Genomic DNA, 23,982 nt, shown 5'->3' with positions numbered 1-23,982 from the left:
AAGGCAGAAGCTCTTCCCTGTGAGGGTGCTGAGGCGCTGGCACAGGGTGCCCAGAGAAGCTGTGGCTGCCCCATCCCTGGCAGTGTTCAAGGCCAGGTTGGACACAGGGGCTTGGAGCAAGCTGCTCTAGTGGAAGGTGTCCCTGCCCATGGAAGGGGCTGGAACTGGATGAGCTTTAAGGCCCCTTCCAAAACCGTTCTATGATGCTGTGTGCTCTTATAGAACCTCTTTCCTGAGCAACCACTATTGACCATTTCTAGGGACAGAGTATTTCTAGACTTGGTTTGACATAATGCACTGCTGAACAACCTTCAGCTCCCCTCTGGATGGTGGAACCAGCGACAGGTAGCAATATAAAGCATGAGGAAACACTCACCATCCATGCTCACCAGGACTCCTGACTGGTACTAACCTGTGAGTGCCACGGGGATATAAGGCTATCCCCAAGGACCTGCACATGGAGAAACACTACAGATAAGGAGACCCCAGCCATTCTGTGGTAGGCTTCACCCTTGGCAACTGCTTGCTGGGTTTCACTTATGATACCAACAAAGACATCCTGCTTACACAGAGCTGAGGATCTGGCCCTTAGGTTGGGTTTTCATTTCCTCACAGGGCTGTGCTATAGCACTGCTTGTAAGTATCTTTACCCAGCTCATCAAAATACAATATTCAGATCTTTTTCTCATTAACTCCCTTATCCTCACATCTCATAACTGAGTTAAAAGGAAGAAAACAACTAACGAAGGCAGTAAGTCACGCACAGATATACATTATAAATCCACTTCTATTACTATTTGTTCCTTAGCTCCTTTAACCCAAGGATTTCAAAGCACTTCAGAGTGTTCAGCACCGTTATCCTCGCTGCACAGCCGGGTGAATTCACGCACAGGGTAACATGATCAAGGTGTCAGCAAGAGGAGAACCAGGTTGCTCAGTCCCTGCTCAGCAGAAAACCCTTCTGACACCTCATAGAAATCGCTTTTGATCAAGAAAACAAGAAGTGTAATGCTGGGGGGTGTTAATCTTTAATTCTGAATAGCTGTAAAAGCAGCCTGCTTCATACGTGCTGTTAGCACAGAGCTGAGATAAAAAGGCATTCTGCTCTCCCCAAGGTAAAGTGATGCTGTACTAAGACAACTCCTGTGCTTTCCCTGCCTAATGCACAGAGTGCTCATCCCTTCAAAATGCTCTTTCTAAACACATTAAAGCCCAGTTCTTAATACTGGTGAAATAAAGCAAGTCTTATGGGATGGGCTAAGCTGGTAAGCCCAGAAAGGTCAGGGGGGTGTTAACAAATAACATCACTTACTCAGAGTGACGACCTATTTCCTTCCTTCACTGTAATCAATTTGATATAAACCCCACGGAAGTCAGTTACACACCTTCCACTGATGCAATCACCATCAGATCAGCCCCCCAAACAGCAGATACATTGGGGATTTCAGGGTAAATTGGGGTGATTCATGCATTTACCAGCTTGGGCAGACTGGCTTATGAGTTGCATAAGCTGCTTCATGCCTAAACTGATGCAGTTTGTTTTCCAACACACATGACAGTACCAGGGAAGTGAGAATCATAGAACCATAGAATAGTTAGGGTTGGAAAGGACCTTAAGATCAACCAGTCATTTGATAGAATCAACATAGTCCAACTCTTCCTCCTCAACACAGTCCTGCGTCCTTCCAGACACTGGGGCAGACCCGCAGGACCTCAAATGCTACGGGTGCTGATAACCAAACAGTGGTGCAAGAGAGGGAAACACCACCATGGGTGCACATACGTCAACACAATTCATGAAGAGGATCTTTAGGAGGAGCTTCCAAATGCAAAGAGCAGGAAGGCTGTACCACAGGGATGCTACAGAGCTTGGGGAGGACAAAGACTCAGGAGGAAGGTAAGAGAAGCTGGCACAAGCACTGTGAGGATCCCATCAAGCAGCAAGGCTGATTTCTGAGGGCTTCCAGCAGTGCTCAGAGACTGGGACCCCCTGTCTTACCGCTAACATGGTGGTGGGCTTCAGGGCCTGGTTGACGTTGCGGAGCAGTGTCCATTTGCCCTGGTCCCTCTCCTGTTCTTCCACCACCTCAGGGCATGGCTGCACAAAAACGACCTTCTTCCTCTTCATCATCTCCGAAAGCTTTGCAGTGGCAAAGAAAGCTTTGTCCCTCTGCTTCCTACATGTATTCCACCACAAACGCCAGAGAGCTCTGGCTGGTTTGCTTTAGACCTCCAGCATGACCGTGCCTGCTGCCTGCAGGACACCCTCTGACCTGATTCACAAGTAGCTCTTGGTAAAGGTCTTCTAGGAGAAGAGCTTCGATGCACCAGCCATGGTCCCCCACTAGTCAGCCCACATCCTCACTCCATACAACTGCGGGAGTCTTAAAGCCAACTGGATAACTTTGCTTCTCTTCAGTTCTTCCAGCCTAAGGGGTGACAGTGAAGGACACAACCACCCATTCTGGAAAGATGACTGCGGGATTAAAGGGAAGACTCTTCATTTCCCTGTGACTCCTCTCCGTTACCTTCCTTTCTCAATGAAATAACCATCTGCCAGCTTGAGGACTTCCAGCACAGAAACAGACTCGGGTACTTCTTAATCCACAAATGCAGTCAGTCCCCATGCAACACATGGCATTTAATTAACCTAATACCTTTACATACCAAATTAAGCAAAGCGCAGCGGGAACTCAAAACCAGAGGCCATCTGCATGTTCTTTCAACTGATCGCCTCCAGTAGATCCATAGCAACTGGATGGTAAATAATTGAGTGGAAGGTGTGCAGGGCAGCATGGCCTCTCTGCCTATAGGTGAGAGGAGAACATGGGCTGGGAATAGAAATGTGCTGAACATGAGGAACATGGAGATATTGAGGTTGTACTGACTCTACACCTGGTTGCTCTATAGATGTACTTATAGAGCCATAGAATAATAGAATGGTTTGGGTTGGAAAGGACCTTAAGATCATTCAGTTACAACCCCCTGCCACTGGCAGAGACATCACACAATAGACGATGTCACCCAAGGCTCTGTCCAACCTGGCCTTGAACACTGCCAGGGATGGAGCATTCACAGCTTCCCTGGACAACCCATTCCAGTGTCTCAGCACCCTCACAGGAAAGAACTTCTTCCTTAAATCCAATCTAAACTTCCCCTGTTTCAGTTTGAACCCATCACCCCTTGTCCTGTCACTACAGTCCCTGATGAACAGTCTCCCCCCAGCGTCCTTGTAGCCCCCTTCAGATACTGGAAGCTGCTCTGAGGTCTCCACACAGCTTCTCTTCTCCAGGCTCAACAGCTCCAACTTCCTCAGCCTGTCTCCATACAGGAGCTGCTCCAGCCCCTGAGCATCCTTGTGGCCTCCTCTGGACTTGTTCCAACAGTTCCATGTCCTTTTTATGTTGAGGACACCAGAACTGCACACAGTGCTGCAGGTGAGGTCTCAGGAGAGCAGAGCAGAGGGGCAGGATCACCTCCTTGGACCTGCTGGTCACGCTCCTTTTGATGCGGCCCAGGATACGGTTGCTTTCTGGGCTGTGAGCGCACACTGAAGCCGGCTCATGTTCAGTTTCTCAGACTTCTGCAATCTTTCCTTCTATATAGGAAGGAGACGTTATATATGGTCTAGTAAGGACTAATCAGGACTGACGGCCCAACCAGAAGAGCTCAAGGCATTTCACAGTCCCCCCAGATTTGCTTTTTCTTGTCCTATCTTTGATACACTTGGGATTTCATCTAGGAAAGGCTTTTCTCATCATTTAGAGAACTTAAGATCAATCTATCTGTGCCCTAGTCTCCTCAATAGAACTCTTGAAACTAAACTGGTGTCACATATGCTGACCAGAGCAACACATGACTGGATAATGGTGCAGCTGCTAAGATTTCCACGCCATTCTCATTTAGCACTATTTTAATGCAAAACTCTGATACCTTTATTCTACCAGGTTTTCACTCCATTTGTCCATGATGAAGAGGACATATTCCTGATGGAAAGTCTTCTAGGTGAAGGCAGGCTTTACACAGTCACCAAGACAGCAGTAGATGATGGGTACATCAAACTCATACCGAGCTACTTCTGCTCATCAGTGAACAGCAGAGACAACGAGGCAATCCTTGCCCAAAGGTCAGCTTAAGCTATATTACAAAGCCCTGGAACAATAAGGTATCTAATTCTTGTAGCTCTGCAAGTGAAGTAAGGAAGAGGTTGAGTCTCATGGATAAGAAGCCAGGTGAGAGATTAATGAGGTGAATGTCTAGCAAAGGAGCAAGCAAAAATGCACAAGATGCAATAATAATACAAGGAGAAGGAGACATAGCTCAAATGTGGCAATATCATGGGAGATGTCTACCTCCAGCATGACCTGAACACAGTGCTGTAAATGACTGCATTTTGGCTCCCCTAGAAACAAGAAGATAAATCAAAGCTGATAATGAATGAGAAGATGCATGGGGAAGGAAGGACCGAATAAACCTATAACCTTATAGCAGCCTTCCAATAGCTAGAGGGGCTCCAGGAAAGCTGGAGGGAGGCTTTGGACAAAGGCCTGTAGGGACAGGCCAAGGGGAATGGCTTTAACCTGGCCAAGGGGAGACTGAGCTGAGCTCTTAGGCAGAAGCTCTTCCCTGTGAGGGTGCTGAGGCGCTGGCACAGGGTGCCCAGAGAAGCTGTGGCTGCCCCATCCCTGGCAGTGTTCAAGGCCAGGTTGGACACAGGGGCCTGGAGCAAGCTGCTCTAGTGGAAGATGTGCCTGCCTGTGGCAGGGGCTGGAGCTGAGTGGGCTTTAAGGTCCCTTCCAACCCAAACTGTTCTACATCTCTATGAAGATTCAATGATTTGCCCTGGTTTATCCTTGGAGCAAAGTAAAGATGGGAGCCCAGTGGGGTGAATCCAGTCTCTGCAGTCCTATACATGAGTGTGCTTGCTTTTCCCTTGACGCTGGATTTGCTGAAGGAGATCTTCTGGGCACTCCATCATATGCATTGGCAGTGTTTTCTGCCTGAATGGCCAAGCGTTCTGCCTCCTGCAAAAGCGAAACCCCAACCCTTGGAATGGATAACCCGGCTTGGAAACCAGCCTCTCTTCTGTATGCATCAAGGGGCAGAGCAACAGCATTAAGCTTCCTATTGGCATGCTTTTTCTAAGGGAATGCGCTATGCCTCATGTAGGAAACAAACAAACACTCTTAGGACAATAAGGGGAAGGACACAGTGGAGGAAAGCAAACCTTTAGCTGGCCTGCAGCCCGTCAGCAATGCCAGCTGGGTTAGATTACAGCTCCCCGGGGTAACGTTAGACTCTTCACTGCAGAGATGGAATTATGAGCCACAAGAGCCATGCTGGACCCTGAGCTGATGATTTACTGTGCCTCTGCAGCAGCAGCGCAGCCAAGATCATGGGCCTGCTCTGACACACTTTGTGTACGCACGTAGTAAGGGGTAAATTCTTATCCTAAGGAACTGATGTGACCCGGGTAATAGGTTTATGCTGCTGCAGAGACCTGAGCCCCCATTAAGTGCTCCTGTGGTCTCACTGCTGGAGAAGAATGGGGAATGATTCCTGCAGGAAGCACCCTCACATCAAGTGAACCACCTAATTCAATACAAGCTTGGGCTTTCTTTGCCCCAGCCTGGTTTTCAGACCCAAAGACAATGCATCAGGCACTGCCAGCGCTGAGGAAGGGCTCCTGACCCAGTTACTTTGCAGCTATCACTGCAAAGCCGAGTTATTCAGTGCACACATCATGTGGGACTCGACTAACGCAGTGCATGTGTGCACCTCTGAGCAAGACATCCAGATCCTTGCTAGGTGATCCTTGTATAGAGTCAGTCATAGAATGGTTTGGGTTGGAAAGAACATTAAAAGCCATCCGGTTCCAACCCCCTGCCATCATCCCTTCCAACTGAAATAGTCTGTTCTACTATACTATTCTATAGTATTATATTCTATACCATTCTGTTCTATTTCTTATGTTTATTTCAATTTATTTCTATTTCTAATTTCTTTTCTACATTCAAGGGAAAGAAAGAGACACTTCTATGTCATCTCTGCATAAAGCAGGCAATAAAACCAAGTCAGATTATACTGGCCTAAAGGCGTGTATGAAGAGGACAGTTTGGAGGTAGAAATCTGGAAGGCCCTAAGGGCTGTAAGATAAATTGCTGAGGATATGGAAAATCACTGTTTACTTTTATGGGAACAGGCACAATCTCATACCCAGGTCTCCAGAGAGCTTAGAACCAAGCCAGGTCCTTTACTTCCTCACTGCTTGTCTCTGTGGCAGAAAATCCTTAGTGCACACAGACAAGAGCAAACACAGGCACAAGAGCAAACACAGGCATCCCCCCAGCTCCAAATCCCAATGTAATTTGCAGACTAAACTGAAATCTAAATGCATTGGAGCATTGCAGCAGATTTTGCCAGTGTAGACTCCCAATGTAGACTTCCAACAGCTACCCGCATCCTTCGGCCGGTATAATGTCTGTGCTGCACTAAACCCACATATCATCACCTCTAAATATCACTTGTCTGATTCAATTCAGCTCTCGATTACATGGATGTACCTGCTGGGTTTAATGGAGCTTCTCCTGGATCCACAGCTGTACAACCCATGGGAGCATTAGGGTTGCTCATCTCTATTCTTTGCCTCATCTTTAGCTGTGCAGTTGCCACCAGCATCAAGAAAAGGAAGAAAAAGCGTGAATTTTGACTTAACTACAAATCATAGTGCAAGAGATGCACATGCTGGGAGTGAGTAACCCTCATAATTCTCCTGTTTCATAAATAAATCAGATACTCTTCCCCATTTCTTGTAGCACAACAAGCACCAGCTGTCAGCCAAGGTAACGTGCTCCACACAAAGGCTTTCTGCAGCAAAGACAGAGATGTAAGAGGAATCCTTAAATAATTCAATAATCAATGCACAGCTTGCTCATCCTGGCACTTCGATACTGACAGGAGGGAAAAAACAACCCACAAGTGAGGCATCCATCCTAGCATTATCCTATTTAGGGCTCAGGGGTAGGCAGAGGCTCCGGGAGCAGAAATGATGGATCTAATCAGGTTTGCAGGGTGCAATCCAGTGTGGTGCAATGAGGCACAGCTCCCAGTGCTGTCCAAACACATCTTTGGCTTTTGGCAAGGAGCTTATCATTGACTTTTGGGGATCTCTTGGCTCAGAAATGGGTTTTAAACAGACAAACATGGATATAGAAGGTTCAATCCATGACTTCTAAAGCATTACCATTGAGGATGAAGCAGGGAATGCAGCAATCCATGGACATTACAAGTAGATTAGGGTAGATATGAGCATCACCTACCCAAATGGTGTGCCAGAGCACTGAGCATCAGCTCTGACACAAAAAGCTGACGGCCACCACTTGGGATGTGATTAAATATCTGCTAAAACACAGAAATGGAACAAGAAATGAAGACTGAGCCTTTTTAGTCCCATGTTGGGTCCTGTCCTTAATGCAAATGAAACAACTCCAAAAGAAGCCAACGGAGCCATCGTAAGATGGCCAAATCTGGAAAACCAGGGAGGGAGAAAATAAAACCAGGAGGGAAATGATTTAGGATGGGAGCATGCAACAGTGCTGTCACACAAGACACACTCCATCAGTTCCTAGGAAGAGGGATTTTGCACTGGTGCCACATGGGGAGCTCCCATAACCACTCTCAGTCTGCCAACAGCAGTCAACCCCATCTCCAAAAGCACCTGAAGGTGCAGCCGAGACCTCCCTTGTGTGCAATAAGAGGCACAATGGAAAACCCCTGTCCTTAGCTACCCAGAAGCAAAGAGTTTGGATGTTTTCCTTTAAATGTTCTGCATGTTATACATTAGGAAGACAGGACTAAGGGAATGACAACTTCTCTGAGCACAGCTTGGGAGGGATGCAGGTGCCAGCAGGTCCCTATAGCTGGGCAACACAGCTAAGTTGTGTGCTCCCATCCCCTTCTTGGATTTGGATGCCAGAGAGGGACTCTTCATCAGGGACTGTAGTGATAGGACAAGGGGTGATGGGTTCAAACTGAAACAGGGGAAGTTTAGGTTGGAGATAAGGAAGAAGTTCTTTACTGGGAGGGTGGTGAGGCACTGGAATGGGTTGCCCAAGGAAGTTGTGAGTGCTCCATCCCTGGCAGTGTTCAAGGCCAGGTTGGACAAAGCCTTGGGTGCCATGGTTTAGTGTGAGGTGTCCCTGGCTATGGCAGGGGGTTGGAACTGGATGATCTTAAGGTCCTTTCCAACCCAAACCATTCTATGACTCCATTTGAACCCACAATGAACCAGCTCAGGGCATTAACTCAGCAGCAACATTTTCATGGGGTTTTCTTCAGTGTTTTGCTGGTTTAGCCCCTGCAGGAGCTTCATCCCCTGGTGAAGGCAGAAAGGTGTTGGATTTGATTCATGAAAGAAGAGCCCCAGCTGATGAGCAGGAGAGCTATGGAACTATAGGACAGATGGAGGTAAACAGGCATTTCCACTCGATGTTTCCTACCTCCGAGGCATGCAGCCTTTTCCAGCCCACAGAAGGCCACAGTTTGAATGCCAAAATACAGTGCTGATGAAGGGCAAAATAACAAGCCAGGCCATACACACAAACGTAAATTGGAAGGGATGTTTTTCAGCCTGGTTCACAAAGGCTGTTTGAAGAAGCCTAAAGGCAGTCACATAAATTGAATTCTTTTACCTGATTTTATTCCTGGGGAAACAAAGCAGGATTTTTCCACCATCTGTGCTAAAAATCTCCTTCACTTTTCATAAGCAACCTGTCAAATTCTCTTTTGGAGTTCCAGCTTCATCTTTTTGTGCTTTGTTTCTTTACTTCAGGCTCCTCCTCTATCTGCCATTTCACAACCTCACCAAAAGCTAGCCTGCAATTAGTACCTCTGTGCAAATAGACTTGGGACTACTGTAATCTCCGCACCTATTCCTGCATAAACAGAAATGGTATAGTGCAAAGAAGTGCTGAATCCTAGTAAAAATGTGTTCTTTCCCCATGTAGTAGTGATCTATATTCATGTAAATGCAGTTTCCCCAGCAGAAACATGCCCGTGCTCAGGGTCTGCATTAGCCAAAGTGGCGGTGATAGGTCCAGACAAGCCCTACTACTTAAAATACCATGTCTCATCTCCAGAAACACTGAATGAAAGGGGGATAATGCTGCTTTTCCATCACTGCCATGCCAGATCTGAGCAGCACTGCCCTATTTACACACTGCCTTTGCTTACACACCGAGGGTTGTCTTGGTTACTGAGGCAAGGGGTGCCGAGGGGAAGTGATTTCGCAGCTCAGTCAATAGCATCTAGAGGGAGTTTGTGATATGACCGCTTAAGGGAGAAGTGGGCTGCTCCAGGGGTGTGTTGGAAAAGCCAGTTCCTGGGAGGAATGGATGCTAGGGAAAAGTATAATGGAAAACAAAAAGATCTGGCTATGATTGTGATGCAATCCAAAATGTCTTGATGCTGGGTTTTGCTCCTTAGGTGCCAGCCACGAGGGTGCAGAGATGCCAGGATACAAGTAGCATCCTTCCAAAAGGACAAAACATACTCCAGGTGTCAAAAACAATCTTGAGAACATGAAGTACCTGGGATTATTTTATCATCAGGAAACAGATAACAAAAGGATTCATGGAATGGTTTGGGTTGAAGGGACCTTAAAGCTCATTCAGTTCCAACCCCTGCCACAGGCAGGGACCCCTTCCACTAGAGCAGCTTGCTCCAAGCCCCTGTGTCCAACCTGGCCTTGAACATTGCCACATATGGGGCAGCCACAGCTTCTCTGGGCAATGAATCCTACCAGTATTTATTAAAACCCAGCAAAATCATCCATATTCCATTGCTTGCTTCATAGCTTTGAGGACTCCAGGTTTGGCTCCATGCATGACCACCCTTGAAGTGGAAACCCAGAGCAGGATGGTAATTGCAGCCACTTGCTTGGATTCCTCAAGCCCCTCTGTCTATTGTGTTTGGATCCATCCAAATTGCTGGTGGTCCATCTGAGAGGGGAGATGGACCAGTCTCTGAGCTGCACCATACGCTCCCAGCAGCACAATACCAGCCCCATCTGCTGTAACTCTCTGGAATTACCAAGTGCATCAGGAGGTTTGTTTCTGATGGTTTCTCCCTAGGTTTTAATTGAATTTACAAGCTAACGGTACCTTCAGCAGGACGAGGAATGACAAGAGTGTGCATTTTAATCCCAAATATCACACCAGCACAGCTGGGTGAACTTCCAGAAAGGCCTAGGGTCTAGAGACCTCAGAGGACAACTGGGTTTTATTAAAGGACCAGTAAACAAATCCGGCTAGAAAAACCCTAACCTAGAGGTTGCAAACCTGGCAGGGGGTTGGAACCAGATGATCTTAAGGTCATTTCCAACCCTAACTATTCTGTGATTCTATGATTCAATAAAGAGTGGAGTTTTTAGGTTGACACATGATGATAGAGATAGGGACAATCATCACTGCTCAAATCACAGGTGTAGTTGGCAGACCCAGCCAAGACAGTTGCCTTGTTGGGTCAGGACATGTACGGGTGTGCACTGTGGATGCCTTCAAACTGTGAGCTTGGGATGCCATTACAGCTAATGGGTTATAGCTTGCTGGGGACATATTGAAGAGACTTGGCCTTCAGAAAGCGACCAGAAGCCAGACCCTGAACATCAATCCCTTTCACACACACCAAGCCAGAAAGCTTCAAAAGCCAAATCCCACCAAATAATTAGCAGCCATTGCAAACAAAGCAATAGATACAGCTTGAGAAAGCAAGTTGGACCTATTTTAGGGTGGTGGGGTGGCTGCCCCATCCCTGGCAGTGTTCAAGGCCAGGTTGGACACAGGGGGTTGGAGCAAGCTGCTCTAGTGGAAGGTGTCCCTGCCTGTGGCAGGGGTTGGAGCTGGAGGAGATATAAGGCCCCTTCCAATACAAACCACTGTATGATCTGACTCTATGCTTTCTTACATTAAAGTATCAAGGAATGGTGGGTGGGAGGATTGCCAGTGGGATTGGACTCCCATATGGATGTCCTGAACTCTAGACAGGACAGAATAAGACTGCAACTAGACAGCAGCTTAAAGAATAAAACCATAAAAGAAATAAGCTCTGCATGATTTTGGCACAGCAAATAATTCCTGTTTTCTTGGTATTTCTTATTTTCCTCATGGGTATTTTATTACGTGGATACACTCCATTCTGCATACGCTGCATAGGGAGATGTGGCCTCCAGAGGGGTTTTGTCTCACATTTTATCCACTTTATGATGAAAAGGGTTGAATTACATATGGGGTTTATTAAATGCTACTTTCAGTTTTGCTGTGGGTTTGCAAGGTGAAGCTTGGCAGAGATCTTGATCTAGCAACAGACAGAACTGGTTGGTGTTCATATGAAAACCTAAATGCTATGAAGGGAAATTAATCCATGTGAAGAATGCTCAATAATTGCCATGTAGCCTTAATTTTGAGACTACAAGAGTATTATCACATAGATAGTTAAATTATGCCTGTGTTTCTGTAAGGAATGGGCTGGAAATCAGCCTGGATAAACAGTTAATGCCTGCATTACATTTTGCTGGAGGCAAATGTTGTTTAACTTCAAGCATCTCCTTAATGATAAAGGCTGCCTGTCTGTCTCACACCAAATCTACCCTTTTTATGGGGTCAAGGGGCAGTAAAATGCCTTTACAAAGTGATTTGCAGATCATGAAAATGCAGTGTGTGACCTTAGGAGTCATTTGCCAGCAAAGGTGCTGGCAATAAAACGTCTGGCTGGGTGTTAGGAGATGCACATAAATTGCTCCTATTGCATTAACACTGATTGCGCAAAAGGGTTCCGAGTTGTGGTGTGCAAATGATAGGCAAAGCTCTGTCCTAAATAGGTGTTTTTCCCAATGTTGAAAGCATCAGCATTTGGCTCTTTGCTCTTCAGCATGTAAAATAACCCTGGATTCTGGTAAAGTGACTGGGAAAGGATGGAGGGCATCTGCTGCTTGGTGAAGGAGTTGGGCAAGAGCAATCCTATGAGGATGTAAGGTTAAGGCACACCAAAGGACCATCTAGGATAGCATCCTATCTTCATCAGGGCCCCATGTGGATACCTAGGGCAGAGTGGACAAGTTTGGAGAGATACTTCTTTAAAATACTCTTTCAGTCCAAAAGTGAGGGGACATCAACCAAATCTGGTAGGGACTGGGTTCAGCAGAATGGAAGTGGATAGGAGACCTGGAGAGGTAAGGAAGCTGGGCAAGTGCTTGGAAGGCAGGGACTACATTAGGGACTACTAACAAAACGTATCACAACAGGCTTGGGAAATCACCAAAAGTGAAATCTATAAAGGAAATTAGCTGAAGGATAGGAAAGTATTGTGAGGAAATCATAGACTCATAGAATAGTTAGGGTTGGAAAGGACCTTAAGATCATCCAGCTCCAAACCCCCTGCCATGGCCACGGACACCTCACACTAAACCATGGCACCCAAGGCTGTGTCCAACCTGGCCTTGAACACTGCCAGGGATGGAGCATTCACAACTTCCCTGGGCAACCCATTCCAGTGCCTCAGCACCCTCACAGTAAAGAACTTCCTCCTTATATCCAATCTAAACTTCCCCTGTTTCAGTATAATCACACTGTCCCTTGGTGCTCACCAACAGTCAGTTTGGAAACAGAGCAGTACCAGATGGGACAGACTTGGTCTGAACAAATACAATCATTTAATGTATGTTCCCAACTTAAGCACACTGTGACTCTGCTCAGAAATGTATAATAATTCTGTTAAGGAACCCAAGTCCTCCTGATCCATTGTTGGTGAAGTTTTCTCCTTTCACACAAGTGCCTAATGGAGAACTAAATCCTTGTGAACCTTTAAAGTGGACCTTTCCCCATTGCTGCATTCCTCTGGCAACGCCACCTCCCTTGTGCAGTAATCAACAAGAGGGACTGGGGAAGGAGAGGAGGATGGATCCACCATATCAGCGTCCCATGCCTGCAAAACTCACATCCACCTGGATGTGGTCAACAGGGGAAAGACAGTTCCATTACACTGCAGCAGCCTAATGCACAACCACTGCACGAGCCAGTCTGTACTGCTGATGGCTGCAGCAGCATCTGTAAATATACCCAGGAGTGGCAAAATGGAAGTGCAAAAGCATCAGCATACACATTCCCAAATCCCAGTCCACACTTAATCATGCTGAAAGCCTCAGTAGAGGTATCTGAACTGCTGGCTGCCTTGCCAGCTTATCTCAGGCTATTTCACACATAGTATTACATTTTCTCTGCTCTTAAACAGATTTTCATTTCAGAACAGTCTCCTTATGTGTACTCCAGCAAACACCCAAATCCTCCTTCGGTTTTTGGTTACATTTATAAAACAACCAGAAATAGATTTACTCCTCCAAAATTCTTACCAGAAATCTTTCTTCGAGATTGTCATTTCACCGAAACCTAAAATGCATCAGGAAAAACATACAGAATCATAGAATGGTTTGGGTTGGAAAGCACCTTAAGATCATCCAGTTCCAACCCCCTGCCATGGGCAAGGACACCTCACACTAAACCATGGCACCCAAGGCTCTGTCCAACCTGGCCTTGAACACCGCTAGGGATGGGGCATTTACCACTTCTCTGGGCACTCTGTGCCAGCGCCTCACCACCCTAACAGTAAAGAACTTCTTCCTTATATCCAACCTGAACTTCCCCTGTTTCAGTTTGAACCCATCACCCCTTGTCCTATCTCTATAGTCACTGGTGAAAATCGCCCCCCCCCAGCACCCTTGAAGCCCCCTTCAGACACTGGGAGCTGCTCTGAGGTCTCCAAGCAGCTTCTCTTCTCCAGGCGGAACAGCCCCAAATTCCTCAGCCTGTCTCCATATGGGAGGTGCTCCAGCCCCTGATCAGCCTCGTGGCCTCGTCTGCACTTGCTCCAACAGGTGGGTGTTTTGCTACTGCCTCTTAATAAAGCAAAACTAAACTCACCCATTCATATAACAACCCTCACTCCTCTTCCTCTATGTTGAGATCAAACACATTAAGGTTTCAGTGTACATACTTTGGGGAAGATGGATCATAGAATCATAGAAGGGTTTGGGTTGGAAAGGACCTGAAGATCATCCAGTTCCAGCCCCCTGCCATGGCCAGGGACACCTCACACTAAACCATGGCACCCAAGGCTCTGTCCAACCTGGCCTTGAACACAGCCAGGGATGGAGCACTCACAACTTCCCTGGGCAACCCATTCCAGTGCCTCAGCACCCTCACAGTAAAGAACTTCTTCCTTATCTCCAACCTGAACTTCCCCTGTTTCAGTTTGAACCCATCACCCCTTGCTCTATCACTACAGTCCCTAATGAAGGGTCCCTCCCCAGCATCCTTGTATCCCCCTTCAGATCCTAAGGCATCAAAAAGCAGGAATGAGTGTGTTTCAGACAGACTCTGTCGGGGCAGGGTATCTCCACGCCACGAGATTGCTTGCTCTACCTTTAGTTGACATCATGCAATTTATATTCCACAGGCATAGCACTGCAAGAACATCTCCCTTGCCTGCAGCTTCATTTTCTGCACACAGCTACCCCAGCACTTTAATTGTCCCATAAATTTGATGGAAAGGATTTGATGCAAGGAGCTGTTAAAAAGCCAAATGTCTTGAGCACTGCAACTAATGAATGGCTCCCAAGGATTCCTGTTTCAATCTATATGCAAATGTGCCCTTTGGTTGGCTTCTGCAGGACTTTTCATTGCTGCATTACAGCTATCCAGGGATGCCTCAGACTCATAGATCAGGCAGATACAAGGCATAAATGGGAGAAGACTTAAATTATTCAGTGTTTATGAGAAAGAGAACCCAAACAGTGGGCTTACACTTTGCTTTTTAGGATAACATGATTACAGATCAGCCCTGGGAAGACCTACAGGAACGCTGGTTTCCTTCCCCTCCCCTTCTTTGCTGACAAAACATACAGCACAACGAATCACTTAGCAAAGCTGAATGCATGTTATCCATTAACAACGTATGTCAGGTCCAGGTAAACCCAATGCTCACAAAGCCCAGCTGGGAGATGGCTGTGAATGGACTGAAATAGTCTCTGCTATTCGTACTCCCAGCAAGGGAAAACATCTCCTGGAGCATCAAACCCAAGTCTCTGTAAATGCCAATGGTCACAAGATCTATTAATGGACTGCACAGATCCCTTTTACCTGCAGTGGAATGTGAGATTCTGGTCTTAGAAAGAAGAATTAAGCTGGAGCAGGTGAAGAAAGAGCTGCCAGCAGCATGAAAGGGCTGCAGAGCTTGGTTTACAATGAGGAAAAGAAGGGTTTTGTTGGATTTTTGTCACTCCTAAGAGTAGTAAGGAAAGGGATTGCTCCCTATACAAGCCCCTGAGAAATGGCAAGAAGGAGAAAGGACAATTCAAGTTAAAACATAGTCCTGGTACAAGAACAAGAAGCCACAAATACCCTCAGAAAGCACAGACATGAATGTGTTAAGGACAGTCTCGTTCATGCAGAACGCATCATGGCATTGGGATGGAACTGGGTGATCTTAAGGTCCTTTCCAACCCAAGCCATTCTATGATTCACCACCAGGACAATGGTGTCCTCAGCAAAGCCCTCTCCTTTGAGCACCAGGCTATGTGGTGATCTGCATCCAGGGCCACCACATCCTCCCGGTCTCCACTAAAACCATCTCTCCTTTAAATAAAAGGCAGAACATGCGGGAACGAGCTGTGGAGCCAAATGACTTGTCAGGCTGCCAAGGCAAGAATTTAGGAAGCCCTCCTTCTCCATCTTCCCTTTCTTTGTGCATGGAAATGGGCTTGCCAGAAGCAATTTGCTAGTAACTAAAGCTGATAAGCTTGTCTCCCTGCAGGCCCCTGCTGGGGAACAGTGTTGGCTTTTCTTCTGAGTTACTGGGTGGAAGACACAGGGCAGGAGCTCTGTGTGTTTTCCCCTTGCTCAGAGCCGTGCATTGCCCCCTGGGCTCAGCTACTCAGAGCCAGCCCCGGAGGGACATCCCAGGGTGAGCTGTTTTGATGGGAGAGGGGAAGGGATGCAATGCCACAGGATCACCTTCAGAATTCCTGGATTTATAGCGGAAAAAGAGGGACAGAACACATCTATTCCTGCTACTTGCAATTAGGCACCACCATAAACAGCAGCTCTTTGGACTTCAGGGAGCAAAGTGGTTGAAGCGTGACTCCATTTGGACCTTTACATGGGGTAAACTGGTATAAAGTGACCTCAGGAAGAGCCTGTATTTGCCAACAACTGGGAAACCTTATTTCATTATGGAGGGGCCCTTGCTCACCTTATCCATGATGCAGAGAGATATGTGCAGTAAGCAACAAGTTCTACACAAACCTATTTCCCTGATTTGAGGGGTGGAACTGGATGATCTTAAGGTGCTTTCCAACCCAAACCATTCTAGGATTCTATGTATAGAAAACAACTGAGTATCTTCTCTAAAAAGGCCTATAGGAAGCTGAACACACACACTGAATGTTAAGGCTTTGCTGTTAAGGGTTCTTGTAATACCTGCCTAGAGGTGATGGGCTGTGAACACTCGGGTGATAGAAGTGCATCAATCACAAATGCCTCCAGGTTTATTCTCCAGCATTCAGCTTTCAGTACAGAAATAACACTGTGTTTTACCTTCCACTCTAGAAATAACCTTCATCTGCTAACATAGGGGCAGCATCACTCCTGCTTTGCTCCAGGTTTACTGCTGTAACACCGCAGACATGTGAGCTAAAAGCCCAAGAACTCAGCCCCATTTTCACACCAAACCAACCACATCCTGAGGTTTTAGGGACCCAGATCCCAGACTAGATCCTGGCACTGGCAAATCAGCATCTAGACGGATGGCATAAAGTCCTTTGAGGATGTTGTCGTAGCCATCACCTTGTCCCCTTTACTGTGAGTTATTTTCACAATAGCAGAAGAGGTGGAAGAAGAGATTGATGTCCCTGCACCATAGCTCTCCATTCACATCTATCTGTTAAGTACCTACCCTAGGTGCGCAGGGCTTAGGTAGACAAACACATGCCCAGAAAGGAGATCGATCCTACCCTCTGACAGATAGGAAGGAAATCACTTCAGAATCCTCCTTTCCTAGACAAGACACTTTGATTTTAGATAAATAGGAGCATGGTATGTGAGATTCAAGGTCTGCAAAGGGTGAATTTCGACCAAAACATGGAAGACTATGAACTTGAACCTGAACCACAGAGGGGTAACCACTGACAGAGAGATATTACAGGTAGCCTGCAGAGATACCATAGTTGTTACAGGGTTATTTCTTAGAGCCACAACTGTCATTCTGAGCTTTCCAACTCATATGTGAGCTTTGTTTTAATTTGCACACCCATTTTCCTTGGCATTGCAAACTACATCAGAGTTCGTGACATGAAGCCAACAAACACCTCTGAGCCTTCTGGAAGGAGAACCAAGCTCCTAATCACCCCTCCCAAAGCACAGCCTGTTTAAAAACAATAAATTGGGCCACAGCTCCTAATAGGGCAGGGAAACAGGGTAAAGAGCATTTCATTGCTCCATGAGATCTTGGGCATTACTTCCATGCTCAAAGTTATCCTCAGCTCTCCTTGTCACTGATACAAACTGATCCCACTTGAGTGGCTTCAGTGGTCCAGTGTTTTCTGCCCAGTTGCAGCCAAAAGCATCTTTGCCAAGACAGGCACGGAGTTAAATCAAAACGTGGTGGGCAGATTTGCTCCATCACCTCAACGCTTGACTGTGCTGACATATCCGAGTCTCAATCTGCAGCCCCAACCCAAGCACTGTCAGTCCTCCCCATGTCCTCATAGCAATGAGACGACCCAGAAGCTGAGCTTAAGTGAGACATGTTATGCCTAGAGACAGGGAAAACACTACGATCCAAAACCCTAAATTATTTCAGAATCTATATGAGACTTTACATTCAATTTATCAATTCAATTGCTTCTTAAATGCACAAAAGGATTCCATTTTTACACTGCCCAAGCAGCCCTGTTCCTGGAAACTGAAAATCACCCCTGTACTACATCACCCTTCGAGGCAGGCAGTAAGCTGTGTTATTCTGCACATCCAAGACTCACCCCAGATGAGAGAAGTGGAACATTACATGAGGTTAAGCTGGACTCCACACACAGAGCAATTATTTCCTCTAAGCCAGTCAAGGATTAAAGCTAATGAATATCTCTGCATCTTGTAACGGTCCTTTTAGGGAAATAGAAGAGGATCAAAATAGCCTGATGTGACCTTTCCCACCCAGAAATAAAAGACTTTCATTAGTCCTTCCTGACGAGAGGAATGCTTCGCTTACCTGTCGTAGAATGACCATGGTTCCTGTCCAAACACATCAGCAATTACCAGGAATGGACCTGAACCAAAAGAAATCAGCAGTTAATGAACTGAAATCCTTATTCATAGACCCAAGCTCAGGCTCTGCCCCAACCCTAAAGGGACAGATACAGCCCCTAAGTGTGGAAGACGGAGCACTTATACTCCCAGTGCTTTCGTAATACTAATTCCAGACAGCCAGAGACAATCCTCTAATACATCCAGATTAATTCCTGCACCGTGGTGAGGCTGGGAATGGAGCTGCTTATGCAAGTCATATTTTGTAAACTGAGTCCTAGAAAGTTATCCAAGGATTAACCTGACAAACAGACTGATACTGATTTATCACTTGTGTCATCGGGTCCCGTGGTATGAATGAAAGCGCATGGAGAAGGGGAGCCCTGTCCTTACAGCTCACAAGACTGTGTGGATTAGCATCTTGATGTCACAACTGCTCTCAGGAGAGGAAAGGAAATACCAAGCCCAAACAGATTGCAACTAATACCTGGATTGGAATGAGCGTATCCACACTCTGCTCCTGCCTGTTGTGCAAACCATACCTGTGTGGGATTTACATGGGAAAGCACCACGCTGCTCCAGGGTTTGTTCCACTTCATGGTGCTCCCTGCATCAAATGGGTTTGGTGTGCATGAACGAAAAATGCTTTCAAAGGACTGAAGTTTTGCAGTGTTTAATCTCCAAGTCATCCTTGCTACAACCAGGAATTGTTGTATTTATGATGTGGATCACGCTATGGTAAATGCCTTAGGAAGCAGCAAAAAGGCACTCTGTCTGAGAGACACATTCCCTGTGAGATGCTGGGGACGTGAAGGCTGGTGAAGGCTGATCTTGCAGGACACGAGACATTCCCCTTTACAGTGACAAGGTAGTCCAGACTCATCATACAAACCTAAATATTGTGTTGCAGGTTTTAGCCTTACTTCTTGGTTTTGTGCTTTTCCCACTAAAAGAAGAACATTTCTTGCAGGGACAGGAGGGAATAGCAAAGTCTTTCCACTCCCCTCAACTTTCTCCAGGTAAAATGTCCCAAAGAGACACAATATGGGACATATAAGGAGGAAGCTCTTTACTGTGAGGGTGAGGAGGCACTGGAATGAGCTGCCCAAAGAAGTGGTAAATGCACCATCCCTGGCAGTGCCCAGGGCTAGGTTGGACAGAGCTTGAGGCATCCCTGCCCATGGCAGGGGGGCTGGAACTGGATGATCTTAAGGTTCTTTCCAACCCAAACCATTCTATGATTCTATGACTTACAATAATGATAACAATGAGAATAGCGATAACGCCCTGTGTCAGTGTCCCAGCACAGTTTACTGATGGTGAGGAGAGTGACCTCTCTTCCCCACCAGCAGCAACTGCACTCATCCCATTCAGTAATGTAGGACTTAGTCTTCGGTGCTGATCCTGCTGGCTGAGCTTTCTATAGCTTCTCATCTGCAGTTGGAACCACATCCTAGCTTCTAGAAAAGCAGGATTTATCTCTGTTATCTCCTGCAGGGACTGCAGAGGCTCAACAGCATTTCCCATTATTCCCCTTTTCCTTGCCACGCTGCCTGCACCACCTCTACATTTTACCAACCTCAGATTTGAAGGCAGATATCTTCCCCACTGACAGCTGTAGCAGTTTGCCATCTAAGTGCCTTCACCACCTTAATGAAAACATCCAGATGCTGAATGATCTATATGATCCCTCTGCCTTGCCCAGAAAAGGAACTGGTGTCCTAAGAGCAGCCAAAGCATCGCTGGTCATTAGGAAATACTCACTAGACAGATACTGGCCACAGACCATATTTAATGGGTTCATTTTGCTCTCAGATTCATAACTGGTGGAAAATCATGCATCCACTTTAATATCTGAAAGGCTGTGAGGAATTCTCCTAATTCTCAGTTTCAGAATCTCCTCTGGAGCATGTTAAATTATTCCTCTTAATTCATATGGCTTGCAAATAACTTTCTCACCCTGCCAAGTTGTGAGTGCTGAAGCAGACTGCCAAGGATGCTGAGGAGCCTCCTCCACTGGGAACAGCCAGTGAAAGCTTGGCTTGACCTAAAGCAGGAGATGGGTGAGGTTCTCCAGAGGTCCTTCCCAATACTGTAACATGATGATTGTAAGGGCAGTGTTGAACACTGGACTGGGAAGCAGTTTCAGTTCCTTGCTTGAAGGACATCCGCTATGGATAAGTCATCTTATGGTTCCTTGCCTCAGCTTCCCTCTCTGAAAAGAGATCTCACCCAAGAGGGGAGCTCCTAAGTATTCCAGTCATTATGGGCCTGTTAAAAGGGACTGCAGTGATAGGAGAAGGGGTAATGGGTTAAAAACTAAACAAGGGAAGTTTAGATTGGATATAATGAAGAAGTTCTTTCCTGTGAGGGTGCTGAGGCACTGGAATGGGTTGTCCAGGGAGGTTGTGAATGCTCCATCCCTGGTGGTGTTCAAGGCTGGGTTGGACAGAGCCTTGGGTGCCATGGTTTAGTGTGAGGTCTCCCTGGCCATGGCAGAGGGTTGGAACTGGATGATCTTAAGGTCCTTTCCAACCCAGACCATTGTATGGTTCTATGACTCTAATCAGCCAAATGGCCCACGTGAGTTTGCTCCATTGGGTGTCCAAGTGGCATAGGAGATCTCTTGCCACAGGCTGGACTAGAGCCAGGTTCAGGTCTCAGAACTGCTCCTTCAGGCATTCATCCTTCTGCTGCTGAAGCAAAGCACTGTCCTGTGGCTCCCAGCATAAAAACTACCCTGCATGTGGACATCCTCCCACAGCAGGGGGTGTGGAACGGGATGATCTTTAAGGTCCCTTCCAACAAAAACCATTCTGTGATTCTATGACCCTGCTCCTCCCAGCCTGTGCTGATGTTGATTAAGTGTTGTGCCAAGTTTCGAAGAGTATTTAGATACCAAACACACTCTGCTTTTAAAGAGGACTTGGTACCCAGAGCCTGTTGTGTGGTTTCAATTATCTATTTCCTGAAGGTCGAGCCTTCAGCCCAAGCCACCACACTTGCTCTCCTTCAATGCTCTGTAAGTCCCTTCGTGATGCTGCAGCAGGAGATGTTGTACATAATGGGCAGCTGGCTTTTCCCACAGCTTGCTCAGCATGGAAAACCCCAAAAGGGAAGGGCAGAAGCAGACTGCCTGCTTTATTCTTCCCACAGGGATCACTCAGGAGGACTGGGCTTGTTTGAGCACCAGGGAGGTCAGATGCCTGCTTATTCATGGGTGTCCTGGTAGAGCAAAATGGCCATCTGGACCCTCCATCCCTCACTGGCAGGTGAGTGTAGGGCACTTCAATCCCACCTTCATCTCCTCTGTGAAGCAATAAAGCTGTTTGTGCTATGGGAAATGAGCTGGGCTAAACAAACACACTCAGCACACTCCCAGATCACTCACACATGACCTTCAGCAGGGACTGCAGTGACAGGACAAGGGGTGATGGGTTCAAACTGAAACAGGGGAGATTTAGGTTGGAGATAAGGCAGAAGCTCTTCCCTGTGAGGGTGCTGAGGCGCTGGCACAGGGTGCCCAGAGAAGCTGTGGCTGCCCCATCCCTGGCAGTGTTCAAGGCCAGGTTGGACACAGGGGCTTGGAGCAAGCTGCTCTAGTGGAAGGTGTCCCTGCCCGTGGCAGGGGTTGGGAGTGGATGAGCCTTAAGGTCTCTTCCAACCCAAACCATTCTATGGTTCTATCAACACAAGCTCACAAATACACCCTTCTGGAAACTGTATTTTTTATGGTAAATGTGGTTCTTTTAGCAGCTTTCCTGGCCATCACTGGTTGAGCATCATCTGAACAGAGCATCTGCAGGAGGCAGTGTATGAGGCTGAATGGGCTTTAAACTATTTCTGGATGCAGAGTGATGTGTGACATAAACTATACATGCCGATTGCTTGCAAGCAGTAGTCAACAGAAGCCAAAGAGTGCTTCAGCAGAAGGTCTCCACCAGAGAGACCTCCCCCATGGCTTTCTTGGTTCTGAAGGGATCTCAAATGCAAGAGGAACCTGACAGAGCTCAACTCTGGAAGGAGAAAGCCTGAGGAACCCCAATGAAGCCATTACCCTGCAATTGCAAAGAAGGGGGCTGCTAGTCTAATCCCTTTAACTGGCATTTCTGCACTGCTTGTTGGCACGTTAGGACCAGAGCCCAGCCACATGACTGGCCATACTGCCTGGGGTAGTGTTAATCCTCCAGAGCACATGGCCATTAAGCATCGGTTAGGAGAAACTGAGCTATTTCGTTCTAAATGTAAATTCTGCTTCTTTCTCCTTATTTCCATGTTCCACGGGATTTACCTGTCTGTATATGCAATGAAGAAAATGAGTATTTAATTCACATCCACATTCAATCCCAGCCTGTCCCCTCCTGCACCCAGCTTGGTGTAAAGAGAACACTGGGCACTTCATGGTGTAAATAAGCCCCAAAGTTCATTCACCTTACATCTACTTGAGCTGACTGACAGAAACCTAATATATCACCTTATCTGAGCACTGAGGTTTAACACATCGATGCTCTCTGCACACTGCTGCATTCACCTCCTGCCCTCCAGCACGGGATCCGAGGAAGATTAAGGATTTTGCAATGTATTTTGCTGTTCATCTCAGTAATGGTGAATGAAAAGGTGAGACCTGCACCCTTGGAGACAAGTGCCTTTGTCCTTACCTGACAGCAGGATTCAGATCGGGAAGAAGAATGATGGTCCTTGAATGAGGTTAAACTAACAAACCCACCAGGTTTGGGGGTCTCCAACTGTTCCATGTGCATGACAGCAAGTAGAGAGGGAGAAGACACTGTCACTACATACCAATGCTTCAACTCTTTGTCCTGCTGGAAGCTGGCATGCTTGGGAAGCATCCTCCCTAGACCCCCTAATGAAAGCCAGGGCTTTCAGGTCAGAAGATAGCAGTCTGATAACAACCATCCATCTTCTCCTTGACTAACAGGTGTCTTCCCTGCTAGCCTGATCAACAAGCAAGCTCTCAACATAAACAACCCACTACGTCTCCAGCAAATTAGCTCCAAAGGTCAAATCATGCTTAGTGTCTAAATGAAGCATCTTATTCTCATATGCATTTGCCTTGCCAGCTGAGGCCAGGCGTATGTTACCAACCACAAGTGACCCTCCAGATGGACCCACATGGCAGGATTCCGCTTCACTGCTGCACCTCCACTTCCCTTGTATCAGGGTCTCATGCAGCACTTGGCCTGGGGTGGTGACCAAGGAGCAGAGGAACAACAGGATGATACCCCGTGGCTGGGAAACTCTTTGCATGGGGCACGTGGCCCTGCTTTGAAATCAGACTGGGTCGTCTCTATGACATGACCTGTGTCTAACGGTTTGTCAGAGCTTCAGCATCTGATAGCTGACTCTGAGGGACTCTTCATTAGGGACTGTAGTGATAGGACAAGGGGCAACGGGTTCAAACTGAAACAGGGGAAGTTTAGATTGGATATAAGGAAGAAGTTCTTTACTGTGAGGGTGCTGAGGCACTGGAATGGGTTGCCCAGGGTGGTTGTGAATGCTCCATCCCTGGCAGTGCTCAAGGCCAAGTTGGACAGAGCCTTGGGTGCCATGGTTTAGTGTGAGATGCCCCTGGCCATGGCAGGGGGCTGGAACTGGATGATCTTCAGGTCCTTTC

At 46.9% G+C, this 23,982-nt stretch overlaps 1 protein-coding gene across 6 annotated transcripts in view; it reads right to left on the bottom strand.

Moving 5' to 3' along the window:
• MYO7A (myosin VIIA) overlaps positions 1-23,982 on the bottom strand; it is a 104,402-nt gene that overhangs the window by 66,186 nt on the left and 14,234 nt on the right. For all 6 annotated transcript variants that reach the window (XM_057408517.1, XM_057408520.1, XM_057408519.1 and 3 more), the window contains exon 2: positions 18,313-18,370. In XM_057408517.1, the coding sequence (XP_057264500.1) occupies positions 18,313-18,330 (18 nt within the window). In that variant the 5' untranslated portion in view covers positions 18,331-18,370. The remainder of the gene's footprint in view (positions 1-18,312; positions 18,371-23,982) is intronic.

This window comes from Pezoporus wallicus, unplaced genomic scaffold (assembly GCF_028554395.1).
Source record: "Pezoporus wallicus isolate ANWC-B61680 ecotype Strahan unplaced genomic scaffold, APGP_CSIRO_Pwel_v1 contig_7461, whole genome shotgun sequence".
NCBI lineage: Eukaryota > Metazoa > Chordata > Aves > Psittaciformes > Psittacidae > Pezoporus > Pezoporus wallicus.
This window is presented reverse-complemented; position numbering and strand designations above follow the sequence as displayed.